We start from the raw sequence: 27,792 nt of genomic DNA, 5'->3' as shown, positions 1-27,792 counted from the left end.
CAAACTTCACCCACGCAACAACTGGGAATGAAAATCAGAACTTTAGATACCTGTGGCAGCAGCAATACTAACCACTGCACCACTGTGCCACATTATTCAATACTTTAAAGTGAACCATATTTCTACTGTCATTCCTGTATAGGAATAAAACATACTTGGCCACACAAAGACCTAATGTCTTTCACAGACTGAGAAAAGAACCATGGTGAAATGATAAAATGAAGTGAATAATAATTTGTCCATTATGTACCAAATATAAGCCTTGAACTGAAAAGCAAAAAGCATGTTTCACACTCATTTTATTGAAATAAATTCAACAGACTCAGCATTTCTCCATTCTTGTTTTTTACAGTACTTTTTACAGACAATATTATGGTTTTATGCAATACACATTTGAATTGTGAATACAAAAAAAAGAAAATAAGCAAACATACTCAAATAAAATTTTCAAAATGTAACTCCCTATATCTTGTTCAAGACTGAGAATAAAGTAGATTTCTCATGAGGGCAAAATCTGAATTTCGTCCTAGATGAGAACTGAATGTTCAGACTTAATGCTCTGGAGAGCTTTGTACTTTTAATAAGGAAATGTTGGGAAGGTCACTTTGTGTTTTTATCGTCTCTGCACTGCCTACTGATTTTTTTGTACTCCCATCCTGGCATTTTTTACTGCATACAGGAGCAACTGGTTTTACTTTCATGGAGGTCCTTTTGTCTAAATCATCATCATCATCATCAGAAAGATCAGAATCAAGGTCACTACTGAAATCGAAGTCATCATCTTCAAAGTCTCTGTTGTCTTCTTCTGTGCTCTGCCTGTTTGAGAGATGAGGATCACCATCGCTGGTATGTACAGGCTCAACTTCAGTTTTCAGGCTAAGAGAAGAGATTTAACATATTAAATTCATGCACCTTGATTATACAAATAAGTAAGAAAATAAACATAGCCCATCTTAAAAAAAGCACAAGTAACAATAATCAATTTATCCACACAATCTTCCAACCTACTTATCTAATTTAAGGTAAAGGGGAACTGGTGCCTATCCCAGTAGTGTGGCAGGAACCGATTCTGCATGAGTTCACTGTAGGGAGGGCACTCTAAAGCAAAGGTCGCCAACTCCAGTCCCGGAGGACCACCGTGGCTGCAGGTTTTCATTCTAACCCTTTTCTTAATGAGTGACCTGTTTTTGCTGCTAATTAACGTCTTTTGAACTAATTTTAATTGACTTGCTCTTGAAGACTCAGACCCCTTAATTGTTTCTTTTTCCTTAATTAGCAACCAAACAGTAATGAGATACAAAATGAGCCAAAACAACTGGTGTCCATCATACAATATCTGAAAATAAAGAAAGGTGAACGTCTCAGGAATGTCGATCTGCTCAGGTCCTCAAAACATTTTAACAGCACTTTTAGAAAGAGAAAATCAACAATTTCTGAAATGTCTGCTATTGCACAATGAGAGCAGTAACAAGCCATGGAATTTAAGAACAGTTTTAATTAACGACAAGAATCGGCACCTCATTAAGCAGCTGGTTGGAGTGAAATTGGTTGGAGTTTGAGGCCCTGACTTAGTTGGTCTTCTGTTAGCTCACTCACTTCACATTTCATTTCTGTTTGGGTGCCATTTAAGGAAAAGACATGAAGCAATTCAGAGGAACAATGAAGAACTTCAGGGGAACAAATCTTCAGACAGCAATTCAATTAAAATGAATTCACAAGAAGTTAATTAGCAGCACAAACAGGGCACTCATTAAAAAATGGGTTAGAATGAAAGCCTGCAGCCACGGTGGTCCTCCAGGACTGGAGATGGCGGCCCCTGCTCTAGTGCATACATCCACATGGAGTCAACTTCCAATTAATTAACATTACATGGATGTCTTTGGGATCTCTAAGGTAAAATGGAGTATCAGGACAAAAACTCATGCAGTCAAAAACAGGTATCTGGAGTTGTAAGACAAAAAAGTACTAACCACAGTGTCACCAATATTGTCTATTATTATTAATATATTTGGGGTTGGCATGCTGTCACGGTCACTAGTAACACTGTCCTAAAGCTGCGGAAATGGAGATTTGAGCCTAAGTCAAGTTACTATCTCCACAGAGTTTAAATGCTCTCCCTGTGTTCATGTGCTTTCTCTTGGTACTCCCCTAACACCATTCACTTCAGAATGGATGAATAGTAACTTTCTCAAGTTAAATAAAGAGAAAACTGAAATCTTAGTGATTGGCAATAATGGATACAATGAGGCGATTAGAAATAAACTGAATACATTAGGATTAAAAGTCAAGACGGAGGTAAAAAGCTTAGGGGTAACTTGACTGTAATCTAAATTTTAAATTGCATATTAATCAGATCACTAGGACATCATTTTTTCACTTAAGAAACATAGCAAAAGTTAGACCTCTTATATCATTGAAAGATGCTGAGAAATTAGTTCATGCTTTTGTTTTCAGTCGACTAGATTACTGTAACACACTCCTCTCAGGACTACCCAAAAGAGACATAAATCATTTGCAACTAGTGCAGAATGCAGCTGCTAGAATCCTAGCCAGGAAAAGAAAATCTGAGCACATTTCTCCAGTTTTGATGTCACTACACTGGTTACCTGTGTCATTCAGAATTGACTTTAAAATTCTGCTTATGGTTTATAAAGCCTTAAATAATCTCGCCCCATCTTATATATTGGAATGTCTGACATCTTATATTCCAAATCGTAACCTCAGATCCTCAAATGAGTGTCTGCTTAGAATTCCAAGAGCAAAACTTAAAAGAAGTGGTGAGGCGGCCTTCTGCTGTTATGCACCTAAAATCTGGAATAGCCTGCCAGTAGGAATTCACCAGGCTAATACAGTGGGGCACTTTAAAAAAACTGCTGAAAACACATTATTTTAACATGGCCTTCTCATAACTTCACTGTAATTTAAATCCTGATACTCTGTATATCCAATTCATTATAATAACTATTCATGGTGGCTCTAAAATCTGTACTAACCCCTACTCTCTCTTCTGTTTCCTTTTCCGGTGTCCTTTTGGTGGTGGCTTGTGCCACCACCATCTACTCAAAGCACCGTGATGTTCCAACAATGATGGATGGATTAAAAGCTGGAAGTCTGTATGACCATCAGCATCAAGTGACTCCGTGAGAACCCTAACTACAAAGAGGACTATTTCATTTATGTTAAGTAGAATGCCCAGAGGGGACTGGGTGGTCTCGTGGCCTGGAACCCCTGCAGATTTTATTTTTCTCTACAGCCGTCTGGAGTTTTTTTTTTTTTTTTTTCTGTCCACCCTGGCCATCGGACCTTACTCCTTTTCTATGTTAACTAATGTTGTCTTACTTTAATTTCTTATTTTGTCTTTTATTTTTGTTTTCTTCATTATGTAAAGCACTTTGAGCTAGTTTTTGTATGAAAATGTGCTATATAAATAAATGTTGTTGTTGTTCACTTTCAGTTCAATGGCTGCTATGAGTTAATCTAGTGTGAGGGGGCATAAGGTTTTGCATGATGGTGCCCTGTAATGTTATCAATTGTCTGTCTTGATAAACATTCCTGTGATGCTGCAATAGAAAAAGCAGGTTGAGAAAATCTATGCATTAATAAAATTATCATTTGTACCCGATAGTCATCTTAGAGTATGTGAAAAGGTTACACACAAAATGAGTGAGGAACAAGTAAAATAAGACTTTAAAATTGATCATTTTATATAGATGATGAGTAGAGACAGGTTTAATAGAATCCCAAAAGCACTTTTCCATGGCACTGTTTGTGAAAATCTGACTTCTGAGCTTGAAAGTGTAAAACAGACACAGAACACGACATCTTCCCAATTGTTCTATTCCTACTGCTAGTGCTCCACAGAATTTAAAGTGGTGGCACAGTAGATCTATTTAAAAACTGACATATGCACCGGTGTATCGCTCCAGTATTTTGTTATTAACTGTAAATAAAAATGTAACTTTTTTCCCTATGGAAATTTCTCCTTGTAGAAAGACCCCTCTTGGGTTCTGTGCAATGCACAATTTAAGAACTCTATGGTAGACTCTGAATTTTGTTCTTCCTCTCCTGTAAAATCAATTTTAAACCTCAGTACATTACATTGGACTCTATAGCTCTTTTGTCCTGTATCACTTTTAGACAGACAGATAACACTCCGAATATGAGGCTAAAGCTGAAATGTTTATTTCTTTGTAATTGTAATGTCATATATATGAAAAAGGAAACACAGTGGACCCTTGACTTACGAACTCAATTTGTTCGCGAGGGCTGGTTGTGACTCAAGTTGGTTGTAAGTCAAGACTATGTTTCCCATAAGAAATAATGGAAATACCCATAATGCGTTCTGAACCTCCCACAGCAACACTTACTTAATCTTTTCATAATAAAAAAGGGTTGTATAATGTGCATAATTTACCAAAACACCAATAATTTTTCTAATGTACTAACCAAAAAGTTATAAAAAGTGTCTAGCCTCACCATACTGTACTCACCATTTAATTTGATATCTTTGGGCTGCAAGAAGGGAGGAGGAGGAGAATGAAATGGAAGGTGCCTCCTTATACAAATCTTTTCTTTGTAAAATTGTCAAGATGGTGGATTTCAACATGCTGTACATATTAGCGAGATCGGTCACACGAACACCACCCTCATATTTCTGCACAATTTCCTTCTTCATTTCAATTGTGATCGCTTTCTTTACCTTCGTTACCTTCTCTTCCTTCCTTAGCAATTATCGAAATAAATTATATAAATCACTGCACTGACCAAAATTATGTCCACAAACACATGTATCTGGGCTCCGACTGACGCTTACGAACCCTCTTGGCTGTTTGTTTACAATTTTGGTCATAAATCAAGTTGTTCGCATGTCAGGCCGTTCGTATATCAAGGGTCGACTGTATATTTTAAATCTATAGTGAATAGGCTTTGTATACCATTAGGATGCACAAATGAAAACACCATCAGTTTTTCACTGTCTTTTTGTTTTTTACAGTTGAATGTGTAAAAACAGCTGGCTATCCGGCCCTACAAAATAGTGGTAAGTGACACTGTGGACAGTAGGGCATGGAAGATACTATTGTTATGTACTAAGAAGAGCTGTCTATCAATGAGAGGGCAATTTATATACAGTATACTCAAAGACTACAGTACAGTTCAGGCTACTTTGCCTGAAAATTTCATTTTCTATAGGATTACATCATACCGAAACAACAGAGGTAATATAATTTTCATCTTCTGCATTCCATGATTGGTCACTGCCAGTCACATTTCTAGAGCACTCTATCCTTCTAACATGCAAACATCTGTACATCTTTAACACTTTTGCAGTTGCTAGTTACCAAAACCTGCGCTGCTGTTGAAGCAACAATTGCTATCTTTTCAGCATCTATTTATCAGAGTGCAAGTTCAGTTTGCAGCCACAGATTGCTACCTACAACTGTAAGACTGAAAGACTACTGTCCAGTGATTTTTTTAACCCAATAACATTTACTATATGTTGCCCTGCAGGTGATTTGCAACAGGCGTTTTAACAAAAAATGTAATTTTGAAGCCACTCACTCACTCAGTCAATGTGTTACAGGTCACCACCTTAAGAACTGTTATTGCTAACAGAAGTGGAAAACAAACATTGGTGAATCATATCCTGTGGAATGGCTTAAGTGATGTTCAGTTTAATAAAGCAGCTAGCATATTATAATAATGAGAGTGTAACAGAGCAAGATGCAGAGGACAGGAAGATATGGAAAAAGATGTCTAATTGGAGACGGCACGGTGGCGCAGTGGTAGCGCTGCTGCCTCGCATTTAGGAGACCTGGGTTCGCTTCCCGGGTCCTCCCTGCGTGGAGTTTGCATGTTCTCCCCGTGTCTGCGTGGGTTTCCTCCGGGCGCTCCGGTTTCCTCCCACAGTCCAAAGACATGCCGGTTAGGTGGATTGGCGATTCTAAATTGGCCCTGGTGTGTGGGTGTGTTTGTGTGTGTCCTGCGGTAGGTTGGCACCCTGCCCGGGATTGGTTCCTGCCTTGTGCCCTGTGTTGGCTGGGATTGGCTCCAGCAGACCCCCGTGACCCTGTGTTCGGATTCAGCGGGTTGGAAAATGGATGGATGGTTGTCTAATTGGAGCAGCTGAAAGAAGAAGTTATTAAGGGAGTGTTGTCTGTGCCACTAGGAAACTGCTCTGCCCTGATCAATGAGTTGGCTGTTAGAAGTGCTCATCATGAATAAAACTTGCTTACACTCAGAAACATGTGTAAGCCATTTCTTACGTAAAAGGGATTTATAAAACATGAACTTGGCATGAAAACTGGCCTAACATTACAGAAAGTTTTGACCATAATTCGACCATTATTATAATAATTAATAATAATATAATAAAGGAATCATGGGATTAGCTGGGCCATCTTACAATAACTTTGTACCTTTCAGCATCACATATTAATTGTATATTAATTTAATGAAAGTGCTCTCCAATTACAAAAGCAAATTCATTCTGTGAACTGCATTCTTTATTGCAACGTGACAAGTCATCCAGTTCACACTAATAGGTGCACATCATTAAATACCATACATTTGTTAAAACCTGTAACAGAACAGGAATCATTTGACTTTTGTGTGATGATCTCTGTAATGCTGGTTCTAATTCAGCACACAACTCCAAGAGAATGACAGATCCTCTAAATCACAGGTGTCGAACTCCGGACCTGGAGGGCCGCAGTGGCTGCATGTTTTCATTCTAACCATCATCTTCATTAGTGAGCCGTTTTTACTGCTAATTAACTTCTTTTGCTTTAGTTTTAATTAACTTGACTAAGGCCCCTTAGTTGTCTCTTTTTCCTTAATTAGTAGCCAAACAATAATGAGACCTCAAACAAGCCACCATATGACAGAAAAAACAGAAAAATCAACAGATTTGGAAATGTCTGCTGTGGAAGAATGAGAGCAGCAACAAGCCATTGAATTAAATAACAGCTTAATTAACAGCAAGAATCAACTTCTCATTAAGAGATTGGTTGGAGTGAAATTGGTTGGAGTTTGAAATCCCAGTTTAGCTGTTCTTCTGTTGGCTCGTTTCATGTCTCATTTCTGTTTGGCTGCCATTTAATGAAGAAACAAATCAATTCAGAGGACTGAATCCTTAAAAACAGGGCTGTTGAAATGAATGGAAAAGGAGCTAATTAGCAGTGAAAACTACTCACTGATTAGGAAAAGGGTTAGAATGAAAACCTGTAGCCACTGCAGCCCTCCAGGCCTGGAGTTCGACACCCCTGCTAAATGAATAGTTCATTTTTTCCAACTTCAAGTAGTATATAACATCGGTTACCCAATGACTGAAAAAAGGCGAGTTTGGATTCTTTCAGCTGAGCAAGATAAATCTACGTGCTAATAGCGAAGTAAAGGCAATTATAGTTTGTTTGTCCTTCACTTTAAGCCCATCTGGGAGTACACCAAACATAGCTGTTAATGGGTTAGGAAGGTTTGTGGCACCCAGGCTGTCTGAAAGGCATTTAAAATTTTGGTCCAAAATGATTTTAATTTGGTGCACACCCAAAACATAGGACCCACTGAGGCTGTAACTTGATTGCAACGTTCACAGGTTAGATCATGCCCTGGAAACATTTTGGACAATTTTAAATGAGACAGGTGTGCTTGATAAACAATTTTAAGTTGAATAATTGTATGCTTTGCACATATGGAGCTAGAGCGAATTCTGTGTATTGCTACCTTCCATTCCTTTTCTGAAATGTTGAGTGAGAGATCCTTTTCCCACTGTACTCTGGGATCTTTGAAAGGGAGGGACTTTAACACGTTTTTATATGTTAGAAAAATGCTGTCTTAGTCCTCAAGACTGATCAATATTTTTTCAGGAGTAGAAGTAGGTGGTAGGTAAGGAAAGTCAGGCAGGTTTTGTTTAACAAAGTTTCTAATTCGGAGGTAGTGAAAGAAATGTGTTGCTGAATGGTTAAATTTGGAGTGTAATTGTTCATAGGATGCGAAGACGTTATCAATGTACAGATCTCTAAGTGATTTAATCCCGAATGTTTTCTAGACATTAAAAGCTATGTACTTTTGAGAGGATGGAAAAAGGTGGTTATCATGTAAAAGTGCCACAGATAAAAGCTTCTCTGTCTTAAAGTAGTTCCTACCTTGGTTCCATATTCTGAGTGAATAAAGCACAATTGGGTTATTAGTATATTGGCGATAACTTGTATTTACTGGGGTACAAAGCAAGAAATATAAAGAGGTGCTGCAGGATTGTATTTCTATTGCGGACCAGGCCTGTGTATGTTCATCCATTTGTGCCAATGTCCAGGTTTTTATAGCTTGTATATTTGCTGCCCAGTAATAAAACTTAAAAGTTAGGTAGAGCCATGCCACCTTTTGCCTTAGGTCTTTGTATGGTCGCCCTTTGGATGTGTGGATGTTTTGAATTCCTAATAAATGAGGTTATGATTGAATCTAACTTCTTAAAAAATGATTTGTCGATGTATATTTGAATGCTTTGATATAGAAAAAGAAGCTTAGGAAGGATATTCATCTTGACAATGTTAATTCCTTCAGCTAAAGTGAGATGAAGGGTGGACCATCTATACAAGTCTTGCTTAAGTTTTACCAAGCAGACAGCAAAATTTTGTTGTTAAAGAGTGTTATGTTTACTTGTAATGTTTACCCCTAGTTATTTAAACTGACCTGCGATGATAAAAGGGAAGCTGTCCAACCTAATATTGTGTGCTGGAGAGTTCACTGGAAAGTGAATACTTTTATTCAACTTCATTCTGAGACCGGAAATCTTTTGAAATTCTATTAATGCTGTTAGGACTGCAGGCACGGTATTTTGTGGATCTGATATATATATATAGTACCATATTATCTGCATATAGTGAAATTTTCTATTCAAGTCATTCTCTGATAATCAATCCCCTTTACCTCATAAGCATTTCGACAGTGAACTGCCAGTGATTCTATGGTGATTGCAAAAAGCAGTGGTGACAAGGGGCAGTAGTCTGAAATAATATTGTTAATACAAAATGAAGCTTCTGGACTGATATACAGGAGTTTAGTCCATGCACATATGTTCGGGCCAAACCCAAATTTTTCCAATGTGGTGAAAAGGTAGTTCCATTCAACCATGTCAAATGCTTTTTCTGCATCTAACAATAATAATATCTGTGGGGTTTTAAGACTTTGTTGGTGAATATATTACATTAAAGAGGCAACAAAGATTGGAAGCTAAGTGTCTACCTTTAATAAATCCAGTTTGGTCTTGTGATGTTATTGAAGGAAGAACTTTCTCAATTCTACTGGAAAGGACTTTGGAGGGTATCTTAACATCATTATTCAGAAGTGAGATTGGTCTGTATGATGCACATTGTAATAAATCCTTATTTTACTTAGGAAACACGGTAATTAATGCTTGGCAAAAAGTTTGTGGTAGAATTTTATTGTCTCTAGCTTCTGTAAATATTGCTAATAAAAGGAGAGTTAACTTAGTTGAGAATTTTTTTTATAAAATTTGGCAGGGTAACCAAAGGCCTATTGCTTTCCTGCTCTGAATTGAGTTCATAGCATCTAGTAATTCTGAATTTTATTTTTAATTTTCTTCCATATTACTCATTCTGATGTGTGCTTAGACTATAATGTGTGTGTGTATATATTACTTATTTATGTAAACAGCTTCTGTAAAAAGCCAAACTTCCCTGGGAGACAAGTTAAGTTCTACCTATCTACTTGTATGCATTGCAACAGACATATACTTGACAAAATTATTATATTATTTTATAAGTTCAATAAGAATGTTCTTTGACAAAATCATTTTATTATTTTACAAGTTCAGTAAGAACATTCTTAATATCTTGCAGTTCTCTGCACGCAGCCTAGGTCAATTCAAGCAGTGTTTCCTTTGGTGACTGCTGCATGATGGCAAAATGCTGCTGCTCTTTCTACTTTGCTGCAGTCACTTGTTCCCATTTTTACTTTAGTTTGTTTTTTGTGACTACTGCAAACATACCAGCAAAAAGAATGTTTTTATGGCTCTCTACTTCAGTTAGTAATACCTTAAGTTCACATAAGCTGAAGTTTCATGTTCTCCCATTTTGTAGTAAACAAATCACTCTGGGACATGGCCAAATTTATACGGTGATTAGATCATGAATATAAAAAAAGAGCTAAAGCCAAATATGGTTACTGGTGGGAGGTGACAGGGACTGCCTAAAACTGCCTGTATGAGCATACAGTTTTAAGTAGACCTGTAATTAATAACAGAACGTGGTGCAGAATGTGGTGTTAGTACAGTTTTATTTTTAATAAAAAAAATAAAAAAAAATCAAACAGAAGCAGCATTGGAGAAATCACCTGGTACTTCTTCCATATCACCCTTGAATACATTTCTAAACTTTCTGTAACCAAGTAAGGGTTAAGATCACAAGCCGGTTGAGGAGGATAGCCTTTAGTTTTTTTTAGGCAAACAGAGAAAATATTAAGTCACTCTAGTGGTTGCTAGAACTGTTTAGAATTGACAGGCTAGCCAATTATAGTGGAGATTTTCTCAGGGATTTTTCCACCAACAAGATTTCAGAAACTTAAATCAAACTTGGCCAAGTGGTCTGAAAACAGGTTTGAGCAGTATATCAGGTAAGCTAAATTGTATTTTCTACTAAATAAAATGTGTATTTCAATACATTCTTATTTATCATGGCACCAGAGATCGGTGACATTGTTATGTTGATGGGACATTTAATTAATAATTTCAATGCACGCATGATAGTAATAATAGTATTACTAAATATTCACATTGATATTTTGTTCTATGACAATTATTAGCATTATGAATAATGGACATCTTACAACTAGCAAAATAGATAGATTTAATATGGATGTTTTTAAAGATTTTTGCAGAATAAACAGGTCAGCATTAAAAGTGATGTGATAAAATAGTTTAGAACAACTTCCATTTTCTTACTGTGTATTTGAAAGTTGGATTAAGACTGCAACTCCTCTTCTCATTATTATATTAGAATTTTAACATAAAATGGAGATGTAAGAAAATTAAAGAAATCTTCAGATTAAAAGTGTTAATTCCAATTATAAGTGAGACACAATATATTTCAGCTTAAAGAGTCACAAATTAAAGTTGACAGACCTGCGTGGGAAATTAGTGAATCAATGCTTTAAACCTGCTTTAATGTGATGATACATTTTTTATTCTCCCTTTCTTGGCAAGTTACAAGACAACAGAAAACACTTTCTAAAGAAAACTTAAAAATCGACACAAAAGACCATTCTAAGCATGTCCAAGATCTGAATATAGAGCAGAAAAGGCCCGAGGAGGATACAAAACTATTTCAGTTACAATGAACATCCCTCAGAGAATCCATTGTCTCACTGCCTATATCTGTCCATTCCCCTAAAGTTAGTTGCCAGACAACAAGAACACTTCTTAGGGATGTCACTGCAAGGTCATTAGGAATTCTAAAAAGAGTTACAAAAGTCAAGTGACTTCAATAAAAAGATGCTTTTTATGAATCAACTGTCTCAAGGCACTTAACAATAATGACTTTATTTATGGAACAGGGCCAGTAAGAAGACCGGACGATGGGGTAGCAAAACGTATATAAATATCCTTCACTGCAAAATGTTCCCAAGATAAACATCTCCTAGAGGTACTGCAGATTAACTCATATGAAAACATTAGTACATCCTTTTTCAATTTAACAGCTTAACACTTAAGCACATTAACTACATATATTTTTATATAGTCCCCTTCCGAAATTACTGGCATCCCAGGTATAGAAATAAAAGATATGAGAAAAATCCAACCTTTACCTAAAGTAAAATTTATTCTTTATTTAGTTAAAAAATATAAAATTACTTCAAAAGATGAATTTTGGCAGGAGGGCAATCCTGTTGGATTATTCTTACTACTCATGATGTGGTATAAAACACATACAAATTCAAGCCAGATTGGATGGTGAAGTGCACTTACATAACTTATACTTCAAAGAATGGGGTTGGGGGAGAATGGGGTGCTCCTTGGTGGTAAAATACAAGCAATATTGTGGATAAAAGTGTCCCCTTGAGGTCTGACCATGACGTTCACTATGCTCCAGTTCACAAAGCAGAAACAGGGAAATGTCAGTGTGCCATACCAGCCAACTTAAAGCCCTGGGTACAACACAAGCCAGGAGTAACAGCATGCCTTGGTCAGTTTCAACACTTGCAAAGCTCAGTTAAGGGTTCCCCCACAGACAGAACATAGAGGAGGTGGACACTGTACATAGTTCATGATATTTTTTATCTGTTCTTTTATGTTCGGTGTCTACTGCTTTAGATCTTAAACCTCCAAAACTTTGTGACAGGACAAGATTACAGATCAGAGTGTTTGATTCTAATCTGTCTGAAGCTACCAGTTTTATAGGATCTGCTAAAGAGTGAAATTATATTTATACCCAAAATTCCCATTATTCCAGCTAATTACTCGTTAGAATTAAAAAGAATACAGTTTCCCCTAAAATTGTGGTTTGCAATGGCTATCAATAAAAGTCAAGTTTCAAGAAGTGATCTACAGTAGGAATGTTTTATTCATAGGCAAATGTATGTAATATGTTCAAGAGTAACAAGCTCCAGAAAACTAATAATATTAGCCCCCTGTGAAAAATAAAAAAAAACAATAAGTAATGTATACAGGAAGTACTCAGTTACTTACATCACTTGAACTCTCAGCACTGTAACTAAGGGCACTTAAGTAATTTCCTGGGCAAAGTCAGGTAACACAGATAGTATATTTATATTAAAAAAAAAAAAAAAACTTACGGAGTCACAATTTCTTCATTTGTCCCACATTTAGTGCAGGTACCTAGTTTAAGGCCACAAGGCTTGCAAATAATGTGATAAGCATCTCTTACAGTCTTCTGTAAACATTTAATGCTGTAAGATAAAAAGTAATATTATTGTCACATACAACTGAAGTTTAATTTTCCCAACATCATTTTTATTTTCACTCTACAAATTAATAGCCTATACTAAAATGCATGACTCCTAATAAGGAACTTTAAACCTATCCTTTCATCAGTATATTTTCTGTACGACCTTTTCTCCATTATCAGGTTGTATTAAGCAAGAGCCTATTCTAGCAGCACAGCATACAACACATGGCCCTGCCTGAGATGTAGGCCCATTCACAATCAGTCCTCTCTCTCACTCATTCTTAAAAAAAATTCAATCTACCAATCATGCTATGGTCACATTCTACAGAAGAAATATTATGTGGGAAACATGACATGAACGGACAGCCAGAAATGTTATTTACTGTATGTAGATGAACTGTATTTGGAGTGAAGTGTTACACACTTAATTTGTTTCATAATTTCTAATTCTTGAATGCTTTTGTGCAAACAAACTAACAAATGAACAGCAAACTCACATTTCTACCAAAAAGCCAAACTTTTAATCACCTTCAAACAAGACTTAAAATGCATTTTAAATGCTTTCTTAGTAAATTCAACAATGTCAGTTATTTAGAATAACTTTATTGTCTAAAATTGATGGGGAAGACCCAGATTTATACTCTTTATAAATATGTCACCACAGATAATTTTCCTCCTAAATAAACAAATGTATTGTTTTTGTGTCATTTGTTTAATTGGGTTCTCTTTATCTAGTTTTTGGACCTCCATAAAAATCTGTGCTCATATTTATCTTCCATCCCAGAATTACTCCTGGGAATTATACTAAACATCTGACTAGGATAAGAATTTGACCAACCCAGAGTAGGATATGAGAAGTAGTTATGAAGCATCCTATACCCACTACCAGCTAGAAGCAGGAGTTCATGCTTGATAAGGAATGGTGTCATGGTTTCACGTTATCTTGAGTTGCAAAATGGCACTCATGAAAGGTGCTTTGTAGTTTTCTAAGAAATCATGACGATGTTGTGTATTTTTCACACACTAACGCTACGGTTTCACCACAAAAATAATACTACTAATAACATTCAAAGGGAGGTGATTAAGATTGAATAAAAGGTTTATGCCAATCTCATGAAGAACTCTAGAGCCATGCGTTGAACTGGGCCACTTCACAACATCAATAATAATACTGTAACAAGCACTGAGACAGAAAGATCAAGACACATAATGAATAAGATTAAAGCCAGATAGCAGGCATGTTTATTTAACAACAAATACAGTGGTGTGAAAAACTATTTGCCCCCTTCCTGATTTCTTATTCTTTTGCATGTTTGTCACACAAAATGTTTCTGATCATCAAACACATTTAACCATTAGTCAAATATAACACAAGTAAACACAAAATGCAGTTTGTAAATGGTGGTTTTTATTATTTAGGGAGAAAAAAAAATCCAAACCTACATGGCCCTGTGTGAAAAAGTAATTGCCCCCTGAACCTAATAACTGGTTGGGCCACCCTTAGCAGCAATAACTGCAATCAAGCGTTTGCGATAACTTGCAATGAGTCTATTACAGCACTCTGGAGGAATTTTGGCCCACTCATCTTTGCAAAATTGTTGTAATTCAGCTTTATTTGAGGGTTTTCTAGCATGAACCGCCTTTTTAAGGTCATGCCATAGCATCTCAATTGGATTCAGGTCAGGACTTTGACTAGGCCACTCCAAAGTCTTCATTTTGTTTTTCTTCAGCCATTCAGAGGTGGATTTGCTGGTGTGTTTTGGGTCATTGTCCTGTTGCAGCACCCAAGATCGCTTCAGCTTGAGATGACGAACAGATGGCCGGACATTCTCCTTCAGGATTTTTTGGTAGACAGTAGAATTCATGGTTCCATCTATCACAGCAAGCCTTCCAGGTCCTGAAGCAGCAAAACAACCCCAGACCATCACACTACCACCACCATATTTTACTGCTGGTATGATGTTCTTTTTCTGAAATGCTGTGTTCCTTTTACGCCAGATGTAACGGGACATTTGCCTTCCAAAAAGTTCAACTTTTGTCTCATCAGTCCACAAGGTATTTTCCCAAAAGTCTTGGCAATCATTGAGATGTTTCTTAGCAAAATTGAGACGAGCCCTAATGTTCTTTTTGCTTAACAGTGGTTTGCGTCTTGGAAATCTGCCATGCAGGCCGTTTTTGCCCAGTCTCTTTCTTATGGTGGAGTCGTGAACACTGACCTTAATTGAGGCAAGTGAGGCCTGCAGTTCTTTAGACGTTGTCCTGGGGTCTTTTGTGACCTCTCGGATGAGTCGTCTCTGCGCTCTTGGGGTAATTTTGGTCGGCCGGCCACTCCTGGGAAGGTTCACCACTGTTCCATGTTTTTGCCATTTGTGGATAATGGCTCTCACTGTGGTTCGCTGGAGCCCCAAAGCTTTAGAAATGGCTTTATAACCTTTACCAGACTGATAGATCTCAATTACTTCTGTTCTCATTTGTTCCTGAATTTCTTTGGATCTTGGCATGATGTCTAGCTTTTGAGGTGCTTTTGGTCTACTTCTCTGTGTCAGGCAGCTCCTATTTAAGTGATTTCTTGATTGAAACAGGTGTGGCAGTAATCAGGCTTGGGGGTGGCTACGGAAATTGAACTCAGGTGTGATACACCACAGTTAGGTTATTTTTTTAACAAGGGGGCAATTACTTTTTCACACAGGGCCATGTAGGTTTGGATTTTTTTTCTCCCTAAATAATAAAAACCATCATTTAAAAACTGCATTTTGTGTTTACTTGTGTTATATTTGACTAATGGTTAAATGTGTTTGATGATCAGAAACATTTTGTGTGACAAACATGCAAAAGAATAAGAAATCAGGAAGGGGGGCAAATAGTTTTTCACACCACTGTAATTCACAACCATACTTTCAGAAGAAACACCTTCCTGCTGTTACGGCAATGGGAAATGCCTCATAAAATAGCAGTTACTGAAACCAGCCATAGATATTATTGTGCAATTTCTGAAGTAATGTTCACAATCCGTCTTCTACGTTCATGTGACTTGTCTCGCTCTGAATCCCACCCACCAAATCGTCTGTGAGGCCGTATTTATCTAGTGCCCCAGGTAACCATCCTTGGATTGTAAATTGTATCATGAATATTCCAAGGTTTTGTGGAATGCGGAGTTCAGCTTACCTTCTGTGTGACATTTTACTGTCAACCATCCATCCAACCTCACCTACTTTCAGGATAATACGGTTGACCACCTGTGTGTTGATACTGTGATACTGCCTGCAATTAACGTATGTGTGCTTTTCACATTTGGGGCAAAGACTCTTTATGTGTGTGCCATCAATCATATGAACAACTCAAGGAAAACCAGTTACGTATATGAATGCAGCTTGCTTTTACATTACCTCATGTGGAGTGATGGGGAAATGCATAAATCTACATATTAAGTTTAGTGCAAAACTCAAGAAATGGTTGGTTTTGACATACCCAAATTACTGCTATTGTAAAGATCCAATTTCCCCTTGGCCAAAAATACATAATGTTGCCAGCACATGGTTTCTTCAAATAGATGGCTTTTAAACGTGACGCAAAATTTGTTACTGTGAAATCGAGAAGTTTTCATGAGTTCACGGTTGTTCAGCATTTCCAAAACAATCTCTCTCTCCCAGAATATGCATGCCAATATCTATGGCAAGCCATTTTAATATTTAAATCCTTTAATTTGATATTTGCTTTCAACAAGTTGATATCCTGGGTTTTAAGTTTGATATCAGCACTTAGAAATTTGACATCGGGGTTATAAAATTTGACATCATGCTTTCAAAATTTGATATCAAATATTTTTTAAATTAGATACAGTACTGTGCCTCTGAAATTTTATATGAAGGTTTTAAAAATTTGTACCAAAAAAAATCTTAAATGCTAATATATATGTTAATTTTAAATTCTGTAATTTTGATGTCATATTTATGAAATTTGATATCTGGCTTATAAATCTTGATATAAAGTGTTTAAAATTTGATATTACAGAAGCATGTGGGGGTGGGGGGGATACAACCTATAGTCAAGAATTAAGAAAAAAAATGATTTGTGATTAGTGATTTGTTTCTGTTTTCTACTTTTCCTTATCATTGTTAGTTTTATGTGTGTAACACACAGTCCAATAATAACATAACCTAGATAATTTGAGTGATAGTATGTGTGAGTAAAAAAGGTGTGCATTTAATAGGGGCTATATAAAAATGTTGAAGAGAATTACAGAATACAGTATGAAAGAATATGTAAATGCATGGGTATATCATTATAAACCAACATTAGCACCCTGCTTATACCAATTAAAAAAGTGAAGTATGAATCCAACAAAGCATTTAAATAAAAAACCACAGATAAAACAGAGGACAGAAAGAGCGAGCTAAATCACTGTAGGAATGATCACGAAGAGTGGATGAGCTTTTCAAAAAGGGAGAGTTTAGGAAAGTCTCTCAGTTTCTGACAGGCGAATAAACCTTCATAAAAGATATAAACGAGATATAAATATTCAAACAAACTTACCACATTGAAAATACAGTACATTACAGGCCAATGAAAAGCATTAAAAGCACAATTTTGTGAATCCATAAGGTAGAGACTGAAAGTGACAGCTGAGTGATTTGTCACACTTTAAAGTTAACTTAATACTTAATCATTCAACTTGCTTGTTGATTTTTTTCTTAATACAGTAATCCCTCGCTATATCGCGCTTCGCCTTTTGCGGCTTCACTCCATTGCGGATTTTATATGTAAGCATATTTAAATATACATCGCGGATTTTTTGCTGGTTCGCGGATTTCTACGGACAATGGGTCTTTTAATTTCTGGTACATGCTTCCTCAGTTGGTTTGCCCATTTGATTTCATACAAGGGACGCTATTGGCAGATGGCTGAGAAGCTACCCAACTTACTTTTCTCTCTCTCTCTTGCGCTGACTCTCTCTGATCCTGACGTAGGGGGTGTGAGCAGGGGGGCTGTTCGCACACCTAGACTATACGGACGCTCGTCTAAAAATGCTGAAAGATTATCTTCACGTTGCTACCTTCTGTGTGCAGCTGATTCGTGAAGCGACATGCTGCAAGGTGCTTCGCATACTTAAAAGTTCAAAGGGCACGTATTGATTTTTCTCTGTCTCTCTCTCTCTCTCTGCTCCTGACGGAGGGGGGTGTGAGCTGCCGCCTTCAACAGCTTTGTGCCGCGGTGCTTCGCATACTTAAAAGCCAAACAGACATATTGATTTGTTTTGCTTCACTCCTTTGAAGAGGAAGATATGTTTGCATTCTTTTAATTGTGAGACGGAACTGTCATCTCTGTCTTGTCATGGAGCACAGTTTAAACTTTTGAAAAAGAGACAAATGTTTGTTTGCAGTGTTTGAATAACGTTCCTGTCTCTCTACAACCTCCTGTGTTTCTGCGCAAATCTGTGACCCAAGCATGACAATATAAAAATAACCATATAAACATATGGTTTCTACTTCGCGGATTTTCTTATTTCGCGGGTGGCTCTGGAACGCAACCCCGCGATGGAGGAGGGATTACTGTAGTTTCATAAAAATGCTTTCCTCATGTTAGCCTCAGCAGACTACTTATAACAAATTAATTCACATTAACCAAAAATTATTGCACCACCTCTCCATTTCCTAACCACTCCCATATTATGGCCTTAGGGCCCCTTTTTGAATTATGATTAGGTCAACTAGACCCAGATAGACTGAACTAACTGGATACTGGAAGAGAAGGACACAAATGTTTATAGGAATATAAGGCTAGCTCCACTAGTTATGTCTTTTATGAAGTTTCCTATTATCAGGCTTGACTTATCTAATCTATAGTTCAAAAACTAAAGTGGATTTCCTTAGTAAGTGTGTCACTGACTGTTATCCTAACTGTTTTAAAATGGATATATTAAAGACTTTGCATATTGTCTGCAATTCATTCATAGCAACTATTACATGCTAAAATACAGATTTGTTTAACACACTTCTCACAATTTAGTGTTACTGAGGGCGTGAAAAAAATGACACAAAGCAGCAATTTGCCCTCAATAGTTAAACGACATACAAAGCAACAAGATGTGCATTTGAAATTTACTGTAGGTTGCATAAACTCTTGCAGATTCAGCCTTGGAGACCACTGTGGATTCCGGTTTACATTTTAAACAGTTTTTCACTGAGGTGCCAGCTTATTACTCAGAACCATGTATTTGCTTAATTAATTGCTTCAGTGCATTGTAATATCCAAGTGGGGACCTTACAGTTCAGTCACAGTTTTAAGCATATAGGACTCTTTTTATGTGTTATATTATTATTGCTGCGGTGGGGTGGCACCCTGCCTGGGATTGGTTCCTGCCTTGTGCCCTGTGTTGGCTGGGATTGGCTCCGGCAGACCCCTGTGACCTTGTGTTCGGATTCAGCGGGTTGGAAAATTGATGGATGGATATTATTATTGATTCAACTTTTCTTTTTTCTTCCTGTTGTCTTTAAACAAAAGTTCAAAAAGCTGACTAATATCGCTGGTATGCTTCTCAAGGGAAATAAATAATTTTGATAGCTTCTCTTTTTCACTTTCAGTTACAAAAATAAAACTTCTTTTTGTTGTTACTTGCAGTTTTAATGTTTGATATTCTTGAGTTTGTAGGCCACAATGATTCACATGACTTTCAAGAAACTCTAGTTTTCAGCATATTAGGATAAAACAATGTAGGCTTACACTGTTGTTAACCGTGTATCGAGCATTAGTACTTTCAAAATACACCTACGGTCAACAAAGGAATGAGCAAAAAAAAAAAAAAAAAAACACTCAGTAAAAAATAATAATATATATTAAAAATATTGATAATTACTAAAATGATTATTAATAATACTAAAATATTAATATAGATACAACAACCTTAACTTGAGAGGAGTGTATAATACAAGCAAAGGCTTTAACATGACAAGACAAACTGTATACAGTAATCCCTCACTTATCGCGGGAGATAGGTTCCAAGGCCGACCGCGATAACTGAATTTCCGCGAAGTAGGGACACCATATTTATTTAATTATTTAACATGTATTTGGATGTTTTTAAACCCTCCCTGTATTGTTTACAACCCACCCTTTACTCTATTAATAACAGGGACAACTGCTAAGCAATATGAAAATCGGTAGATAAGTTTACACTTACTGTATAGCGAAGTACACGTAGCTATATATGACGTGATGATGGTGATGAATATGCTGTGCAGTGAAAATGATGAAGATGAAGGTGATAATCCCCTGAATGCAGTAGCAAGAGCATGTTAATGCTGAATGAGTGAGATGAGACTTCCTGGTTAATGCAGCACTCCGTCACTGAGCCAATCAGCAGCACACAGGAACTTAACTGCATGCTCTGATTGGGTAGCTTCTCAGCCATCCGCCAATAGTATCTCTTTCATGAAATCAACTGGGCAAACCAACTGAGGAAGCAAATACCAGAAGTAAAAAGACCCATTGTCCGCAGAAACCCGCGAAGCAGCGAAAAATCCGCGTTATATATTTAGATATGCTTACATATAAAATCCGCGAAGTCGTGAATCTGCGAAAAGTGAACCGCGAAGTAGCGAGGGATTACTGTACACTACATATTATTAAAATATGGACTAATACTGACCCAGTAATGTTCTTGTTTGAGACAACCACACAGTTAATGGATTACAGAAAAGTATTTTCTACTTACTTAAAAAATCTATTTGTAAAATAATAATAAAAAAGATGAGATTGTGTAATCTAAAGTATACGAATGTATTACACTGAAAAAGACACACCAACACTGACTCTACTTACAACCAAATACAAAGGACAATCTAAAAAAGGAACCTCTACTGTAAAATACTGAAAAAATGCTCTTCACAAAGAGGAGCGGGAGAAACTAGGGGATATAAATTGATATAAATTTAAAGCACTGCACTATTTAGACAGGAACACTTTATTTAGAAGATGCATTGAAGAGAAAAAAAAAACAGGCATTCAATTTGTGAAAGCTCCTTTATCACTTCAGGCTTGTTTGTGCACTTTATTACACTGTAGGATGTGGGAAGGTTAAAAAATGAGAAATAAATTCTTAAGGAAAAGAAGTCTGAAACTGAAAAAATGTTTCTTGATGATGATTAATGAGGACATAGAAAAGTGTGGCCATAAATCGGATGTCACAATAATGTCACTCATTGGTGACTTTCCAGCATATTTTGTAAATAATTTTTTTAAGATATGTAAAATCATAAAAGAATTACATATATATTTATTTATAAAAATATATAAATGTAAATAATAATTATTATGATGATGTTTGAGAATTGCTAATTTTTACAAAAAAAACACTGATAAATACTAAAAAGTATAATATCCAGTGCTTGACTGCATGTGCCCAATATACAACACTACTTATCTTTAAAATAGAATTAAGAGTAAAAAAAAAAAATACTAATATACCCTATATCTTCATATCACTCCTTAAATTCGATTTTATATATATTCTGGGAGTTTCTGATTTATTTAACTTTACATAGTATTCCTCTATTTAGTTGTTTACTTCTCAGAACTCATTCCGAAATGATTCTACCCTCATGTTTATCACATTCCTTGAATAGCAAGTCATGCACAAGATTGCTTTTTGTACCAACTGGAAACCTTCTGCTGCCTATTCTCTAATTCTAACGCAAAATAAAAATCAACAGCTTAGCTCATTCAGCTAAAATTGCCCAGATTTAAAAATCCTGTAACAAAGCATCCTTTCATTTTGGAACACATCTTATAAGTAAAGTGGCCTTATCTAAATAATGCCGCACTTCAGATTTAGAAGTCTTAAAAAAAAAAAAACACACACACATACACAAAACACACTGCCATCTCACACGTCACTTCACATGTTAATGTATCTTCTAACTAGCTGCTTTATCACATTACAACTATACAAAGCAATACCCACTTTTCCACATTGGAGAATGCACTGGTTTTGGAACAATATATTTGTTTTACTTTCAGACACTTTGCAAAAGGATACTTTTTGTTTAAAATTTTGTATTGCACATCACTGCAACCATAGGAGTCTTATGCACATGTGGCGATTTAGGCATGTCCAATGGTAATTTAATAAAAGCTAAAAGTGATGGAGGAACTAAAATAATTTCTTACAAATTATTCATTGAAATAAAATATTTTAAAGGGAACATAAAATGACATTGCAGGATATAATATTAGCACATTATGTACCAAATATTATCAATTAAAATACTAATTATTAGTGGCAGGAACTGTCAGGGGCCCCATGAAATATATTACAGAAAGAAAGAAAAGAAAATCCTCTTAGAACTAAAAAAAGAATATATATATAAATAAATTTTTCATTCTATTACAATAAAACCATAGCACACAAAAAAGGCACACAGTATAAAGAAACTGTACATTGAATCACATTCACAAAATGCATGCACATAAAAAAGGCACCATAATCAAAATACGCATCCCAACAAAAAAACACACACTATGTTTAATTGAATCATAATTAAAATAGTAATATCCACAAAAAAGGAATAACATAAATTGTAATTTGAATCATATTCAAAAAACGCATTTATTTATACACATTTTTAAAATATAATCAACTGAATCACTTTCAGTTGTGCCATTGCAAGGGGTAGACAAAACTGTCACAACTTATATTTATAAAGTACAGATTCTTACATAAATGAATAAAATACATTTCCAAAACATTCTAAGCTTAAAAAGTTGTCATGGCAATATTTTTGAGTTTTGAACACCACAATTAAAAACTAGGTCATTCAAAAGCATACTTAATATACCCTACCAATACAACTGTATTCTGTCTCTATTATTATTATTTATATATATATATATATATATATATATACAGTATATTTAATACACAACAATGTAACCTCTTTAAAAAAGTAAACAAAAACTTAAAATGCTCCAAATTTCAAGACAGTTAACTTGTTATAATAAGAAGGAGGTCAAAACACTGTTGTTTGCTTTGCATTATAAGTTAAATTAATGATAGATGGTGAGAACTGTGGCAGTGCATTTACTTTGGGGGCAAAGGACATCCTGTTATCGCCTATGGGCAGTATCAGATTTACATCTCAGAACAATTTGCAAAAAGTTTTAGATGGAAGGCATGTTTGTGTTTAATCTCATCACTCCTCAGTGGCTGGAACTGACATCAAAATTAAATAATTTTAAGATTGTATTTGAGTTTTCACACCGATTCCAAGTCACATATTGAATTATGCGAGTAGACCAGGTTTAGGGTCATTTTGGCATCCAACTTTTGTAAAAGACACAGTATAATATTAATAACATTTGCCCAAAAAAGCACTTATCCATCAACTGCAAGAAAAGATGAAATAACATAAATCCTATAAATTTAATTAACAACAGTACAGTATATTCTGTGGATATCTTGAATTTTTTTTATCAGATAAGACTTAATAAGACTAATAAAGCACTGTAGCACATTACAAATCCCTTTGAATTGTGGGTTATAATACAAAAAAAAAAAAAACACTCAATAACAAATTAAAAAAAAATACAACAAATTAATCTGTCTATATCTGTCTAGGATTACTTGGGTTCTGTTTTATGTATTGTATTACTTTCACCCCATTTTGTGACACCCATTGCATGTCCAAACTGCCAGGAAAGGGTTCTCTCTCAATTGCCTTTCTGAGGATTTCTTAAATTTTTTCCGTATAAAACTTTTTTTTTGGGGGGGAGTTTTTTCTTGTCTTCATGGGAATTCAAGGCTAGGGAGCTGTCAAAAAAGACAGAATGCTAATGGCCATTGTGGCACTCCTTCTATGATTTTGGGCTATACAAAAAACAAATTGTGGTTGCGGTCTTTCTTGCCTATGCTTACCACTAAACTGCCATCGCATCTGAGTCTCACACTTTTCCTGGCAGGCAGTGAGCCCACAAGACAGCTCCACATCACCATTTCAGGCTGAACCCGGCCAGGTTATGAGGGTTGCCCAACCAACAAGCAATTGTCAGCGGACACTGCACCCAGACCTGGCTCGAGAAGTGGTTCCTGGTAATCACAAGCGTCATTATGAACCGCTCTTTGTCTGACCTTTCTGCCTAAACCTGTTTGCCAAGCGTGACCCTACCAGTAGCAAAAAGCTCCATATGACCTAGCTCTGAGTAACACTAAGGTGCACAAGCTCTACCATGTGGATTTCATCCAGGTCGTGAAACAGTTCACACAATTGCACAGTTGTTGAAGGATGGGAAGGAGAATGAGAACCCAGTCTACATGTACTTTGTAGCTCTGGAAAAAGCACACAACCTTGTCCCTTGGTGTGTGTTGTGGGAGATGCTCCAGGAGTATGGGTTAACAGGGCTGCTCCTGTGTGCTGCTTGTTTCCTGTATGAAGGTAATGACAAACGGTCTCCAAATACTTGGCATTAAGTCAAATGTATTCATTGTGGAGGTCAGACTCCATCAAGGCTGTGTCATGTTACCACTCCTATCTGTGGTTTTCATGGATAAGATATCAAGGTGCAAGATATGAAAGTCAATTTGGGGAAGCCAGGGAGTAGCGATGACATTTTCCTCTTTGTCTCATCTGACTGTGACCTTCGGCATGCACTTCAGCAGTTCATTGCCAAGTGTGAAGCCACTAGGATGAGGATCAGCACCTCCATAGTCTGAAGTCATGGTTCACTTTCAGAAAAGAGTTGATTGCTCTCTCTGGGTGAGGGAGGAACAACTGCCCTTAGTGGAGGAGTTTAAGTGTCTTGAGATCTTGTTCACAAGTATAGGAAAAAAGACAGTATAACATTAACAAACAGACTGGAGCAGTGGCAGTTGTTTTGTAGGCACTATACTGGTTAATGCTGGTGATGCAGGAGCATAGTCTAAAGACAAAAGTCTCGTTTAACATTCAATCTACATCCCTCTCCTCACCTATGGTCATGAGCTGTGGGATAATGGCCGAAAAAATGAGATTGCTGAAATGAGGTCCCTTCGCAGAGTCCCTGGGCTGACACTCTGGTGCCATTTGATGCGGTTTAGGCATGCATGTCGTAAAGATGCAGCCTGAGTGGCTCCCCCAAACCTGCTCTGGGCACATCCCACTGGGATTATACCTCTCGGATAGCTTTTGAATGCCTGGGAATTCTCCAGGAAAAGCTGGAATTTGTAGCTGGGGACAGGGAAGTCTGGGCTGACCTGCTTTGCCAGCTGCTGTCACCACTATCACTAGGAAAAGCAGCTGAGAAAATGATATGATACGACAAAACAAAGTGGACAACTGGCACATGTGAATTTACTATGTGCAGACATTTCATATTTCTATTAATTGAATCAGACGGCAATCACACAATTTAAAACAAAACAACCTGTAAATGTAATTTCTAGTTAGGTCTTAATTTAAGATGTTTAAAATTTACAAATGTATAAAATAAATAAATGGGTCTTACCACTTTCGCGGCTGAGAAAGAGGTTTGTATTTATTATATTTTATTTTCCACTCAATGACATCTTTACACCGTTGACAAATTCCATCATGAGCTTTAGCATTTGCCTTCTATGAAATGGAAAAAGATACATAAATTACTCATTGAAAATGTATCCTCCAATTGTACACAATATACAACATATGTAAGTAGTGTTGATGTGTCCTTATCTAGCAGGTTGCCTTTTGTAAACCTGTCTGCAAAGTTCTAAGTAATAAGCAGTAGGTATGGTCAACAATTAGTACAGAGACCTTTGGCATGCTGTTAATTGATATAATGAACAGAAGTGGGAATAATTAATTTAAGAAATAGTAACAAAATTTTATGTTTAAAGCTTTAGAATCACAATTTCCACCTAAAACAGTAATTTGGCATTATACAAATCCATGCCAAGTCTGACAGGAATTTGGTTAATGTCATATTGACTAGCAGCAAGAAGTTAAGAACCATTACAACCTAAGATGCGTTCTGTCTCCATGCTGCAATCCCTGCAACATGTCTGTTCTGCATCTGCCTAGAAAATGTAACTGGGGAATAAGACTGATTAGTAGCCTGGTCACTTTTTATTTTGGAGTTTGCATATTCTACCAATATCTGTGAGAGTTTTCATCAGTCACCCCAGTTTCCACTCACATGCCGAACTGGCACATATTATGTTAACTGGATAATCTCAGAGGAAAATGTAAATATGCTCATGAGCAAGCAATATATCAGACTGGTTTCTCATCCTGACTTTGTAACTACATTGCACCAAATGCTGCTGGATTTTCCACTCTATACTATAGACTGTATTATGACTGAGTCATAACTCCAGGTTCCTGGGCATAGGAGGTAATAATAGTAATGACTGTGACACCATAGATCCCTTTAATGACTCTTTATTGTTGTAATCATCTATTCTGCCATGCTTCTTAAAAGGAGATTAACTGAGTAACCTAACTGAGATAAAACATCTAAGGGAAAACTACAATTTAAAGAGAAAGGTGCAGTTTTGGTATACACCAAAAGATACAACTAAATGAATACTCCATCCAAAAATTACCATTATAAATCTGTTACTTACCCTGTGCCATTTGTAGAAATGGAAAATAAAAATTTTAATGTCGTGTTTTAATGCTGAACGGAGATAACAAAGTTCCTGACATTCCAATGCACTGTAAAGGATTGTTCTGATTTTTTTTTTTTTTATAGCTATCAAGTACAACGTTGGACCACTACATATAAAAAACTAATTTATTTGAGCTATGATAACTGGACAAATTCAGCATCAGGGACAAAATGATATTGACAAATGATCCTAACAATACATTTTATTAAAAGAATTAAAATTTAACTGAGATGAGATTGAAGACAATGAAAACAACTAGCAGGTTCAAACGAAATAAGTGACACCTGATGTACCACATAGGTTAATTCTGCTGCTTTACAGCTCCAAGAAACTGGGCCTTGTTTATTTTGTATGTTGACATATCCTCCAGGTTCCATTACATCTCCCACAATTACGGTAGCTTGAACAACATGTATGGTGTGTATTTATCTCCTAAGATGAACCATTTCAAGAGTGGTTTCTGCATGACATTCAGTGCTGTTGGGATTGGCTTCAGATGCCTAGAATGTCAAAACCGTACATTGGTCAATGCATAAAATATATTCTAAAGAAATCTAGCAACATACTGATCAGGATTATTATGCATCCAGGCCTAACGTGTTACAAGAACTTAAAACACTAAACGAGACTAACGAGAAGTATTAGGTCTCCTTCTGACCATTATTGAATCTCACACTTGGAAAGGAAGAGCGTGGTTAAACATCACGCTACTCAACATAAAAAATATGACATGAAAATTTGTACATTCAGTGCAATTACAGTATTTACCAGCTGTCACACCAAACGTGTCACTTTCAAAAAACACGCATGTCAAAATTCCTGCAACGGTGCACATATTCGGCAACAAAATAACTGACTCACTAAAATAATGGGTTCAGATTTTGCTTACTCGTGTTAAACCGCGGCTGCACTCTATGATAATAAGCAACGAGGTCAAAAAACAATAATTACAGCAAGTTTAACGCAGCGTGCTTCATTACTGGCTTGAATTCTCTCACCTTTAATTGAGAGGTGGCGCCGTACTTGTTGTTTTTATACACAGATGAATTCTGGTGTTTTTGCGATCGCGAGCGAGTAACGTTGCCTCTTTGGGAACTCATAGCCTTTATCAGAAAAAGCAAATAAAACTTATATATCTCACAATCAAAACTTCTTTAATAATTCCCCTTTCCAGTTGGTTGTTTCACATTTCTCTGGAGTCACGTTGAGAGTCGCGTAATCTGGAAGTAAATCTGAGAAAGCATACGTCATAACAGG

General features: G+C 36.4%; 1 protein-coding gene across 1 annotated transcript; it reads right to left on the bottom strand.

Moving 5' to 3' along the window:
• Positions 1 to 282: 282 nt before the first annotated feature.
• Positions 283 to 27,792, bottom strand: c5h9orf85 (chromosome 5 C9orf85 homolog). The gene is made up of 4 exons (XM_028802343.2): positions 27,534 to 27,792; positions 25,392 to 25,498; positions 12,805 to 12,918; positions 283 to 876 (listed from the first exon to the last, which is right to left on the bottom strand). Exons 1-4 carry the CDS (start codon positions 27,633 to 27,635, stop codon positions 552 to 554), a joined length of 648 nt encoding a protein of 215 aa, XP_028658176.2. The 5' UTR covers positions 27,636 to 27,792; the 3' UTR covers positions 283 to 551.

This window comes from Erpetoichthys calabaricus, chromosome 5 (genome assembly GCF_900747795.2).
Source record: "Erpetoichthys calabaricus chromosome 5, fErpCal1.3, whole genome shotgun sequence".
NCBI lineage: Eukaryota > Metazoa > Chordata > Cladistia > Polypteriformes > Polypteridae > Erpetoichthys > Erpetoichthys calabaricus.
This window is presented reverse-complemented; position numbering and strand designations above follow the sequence as displayed.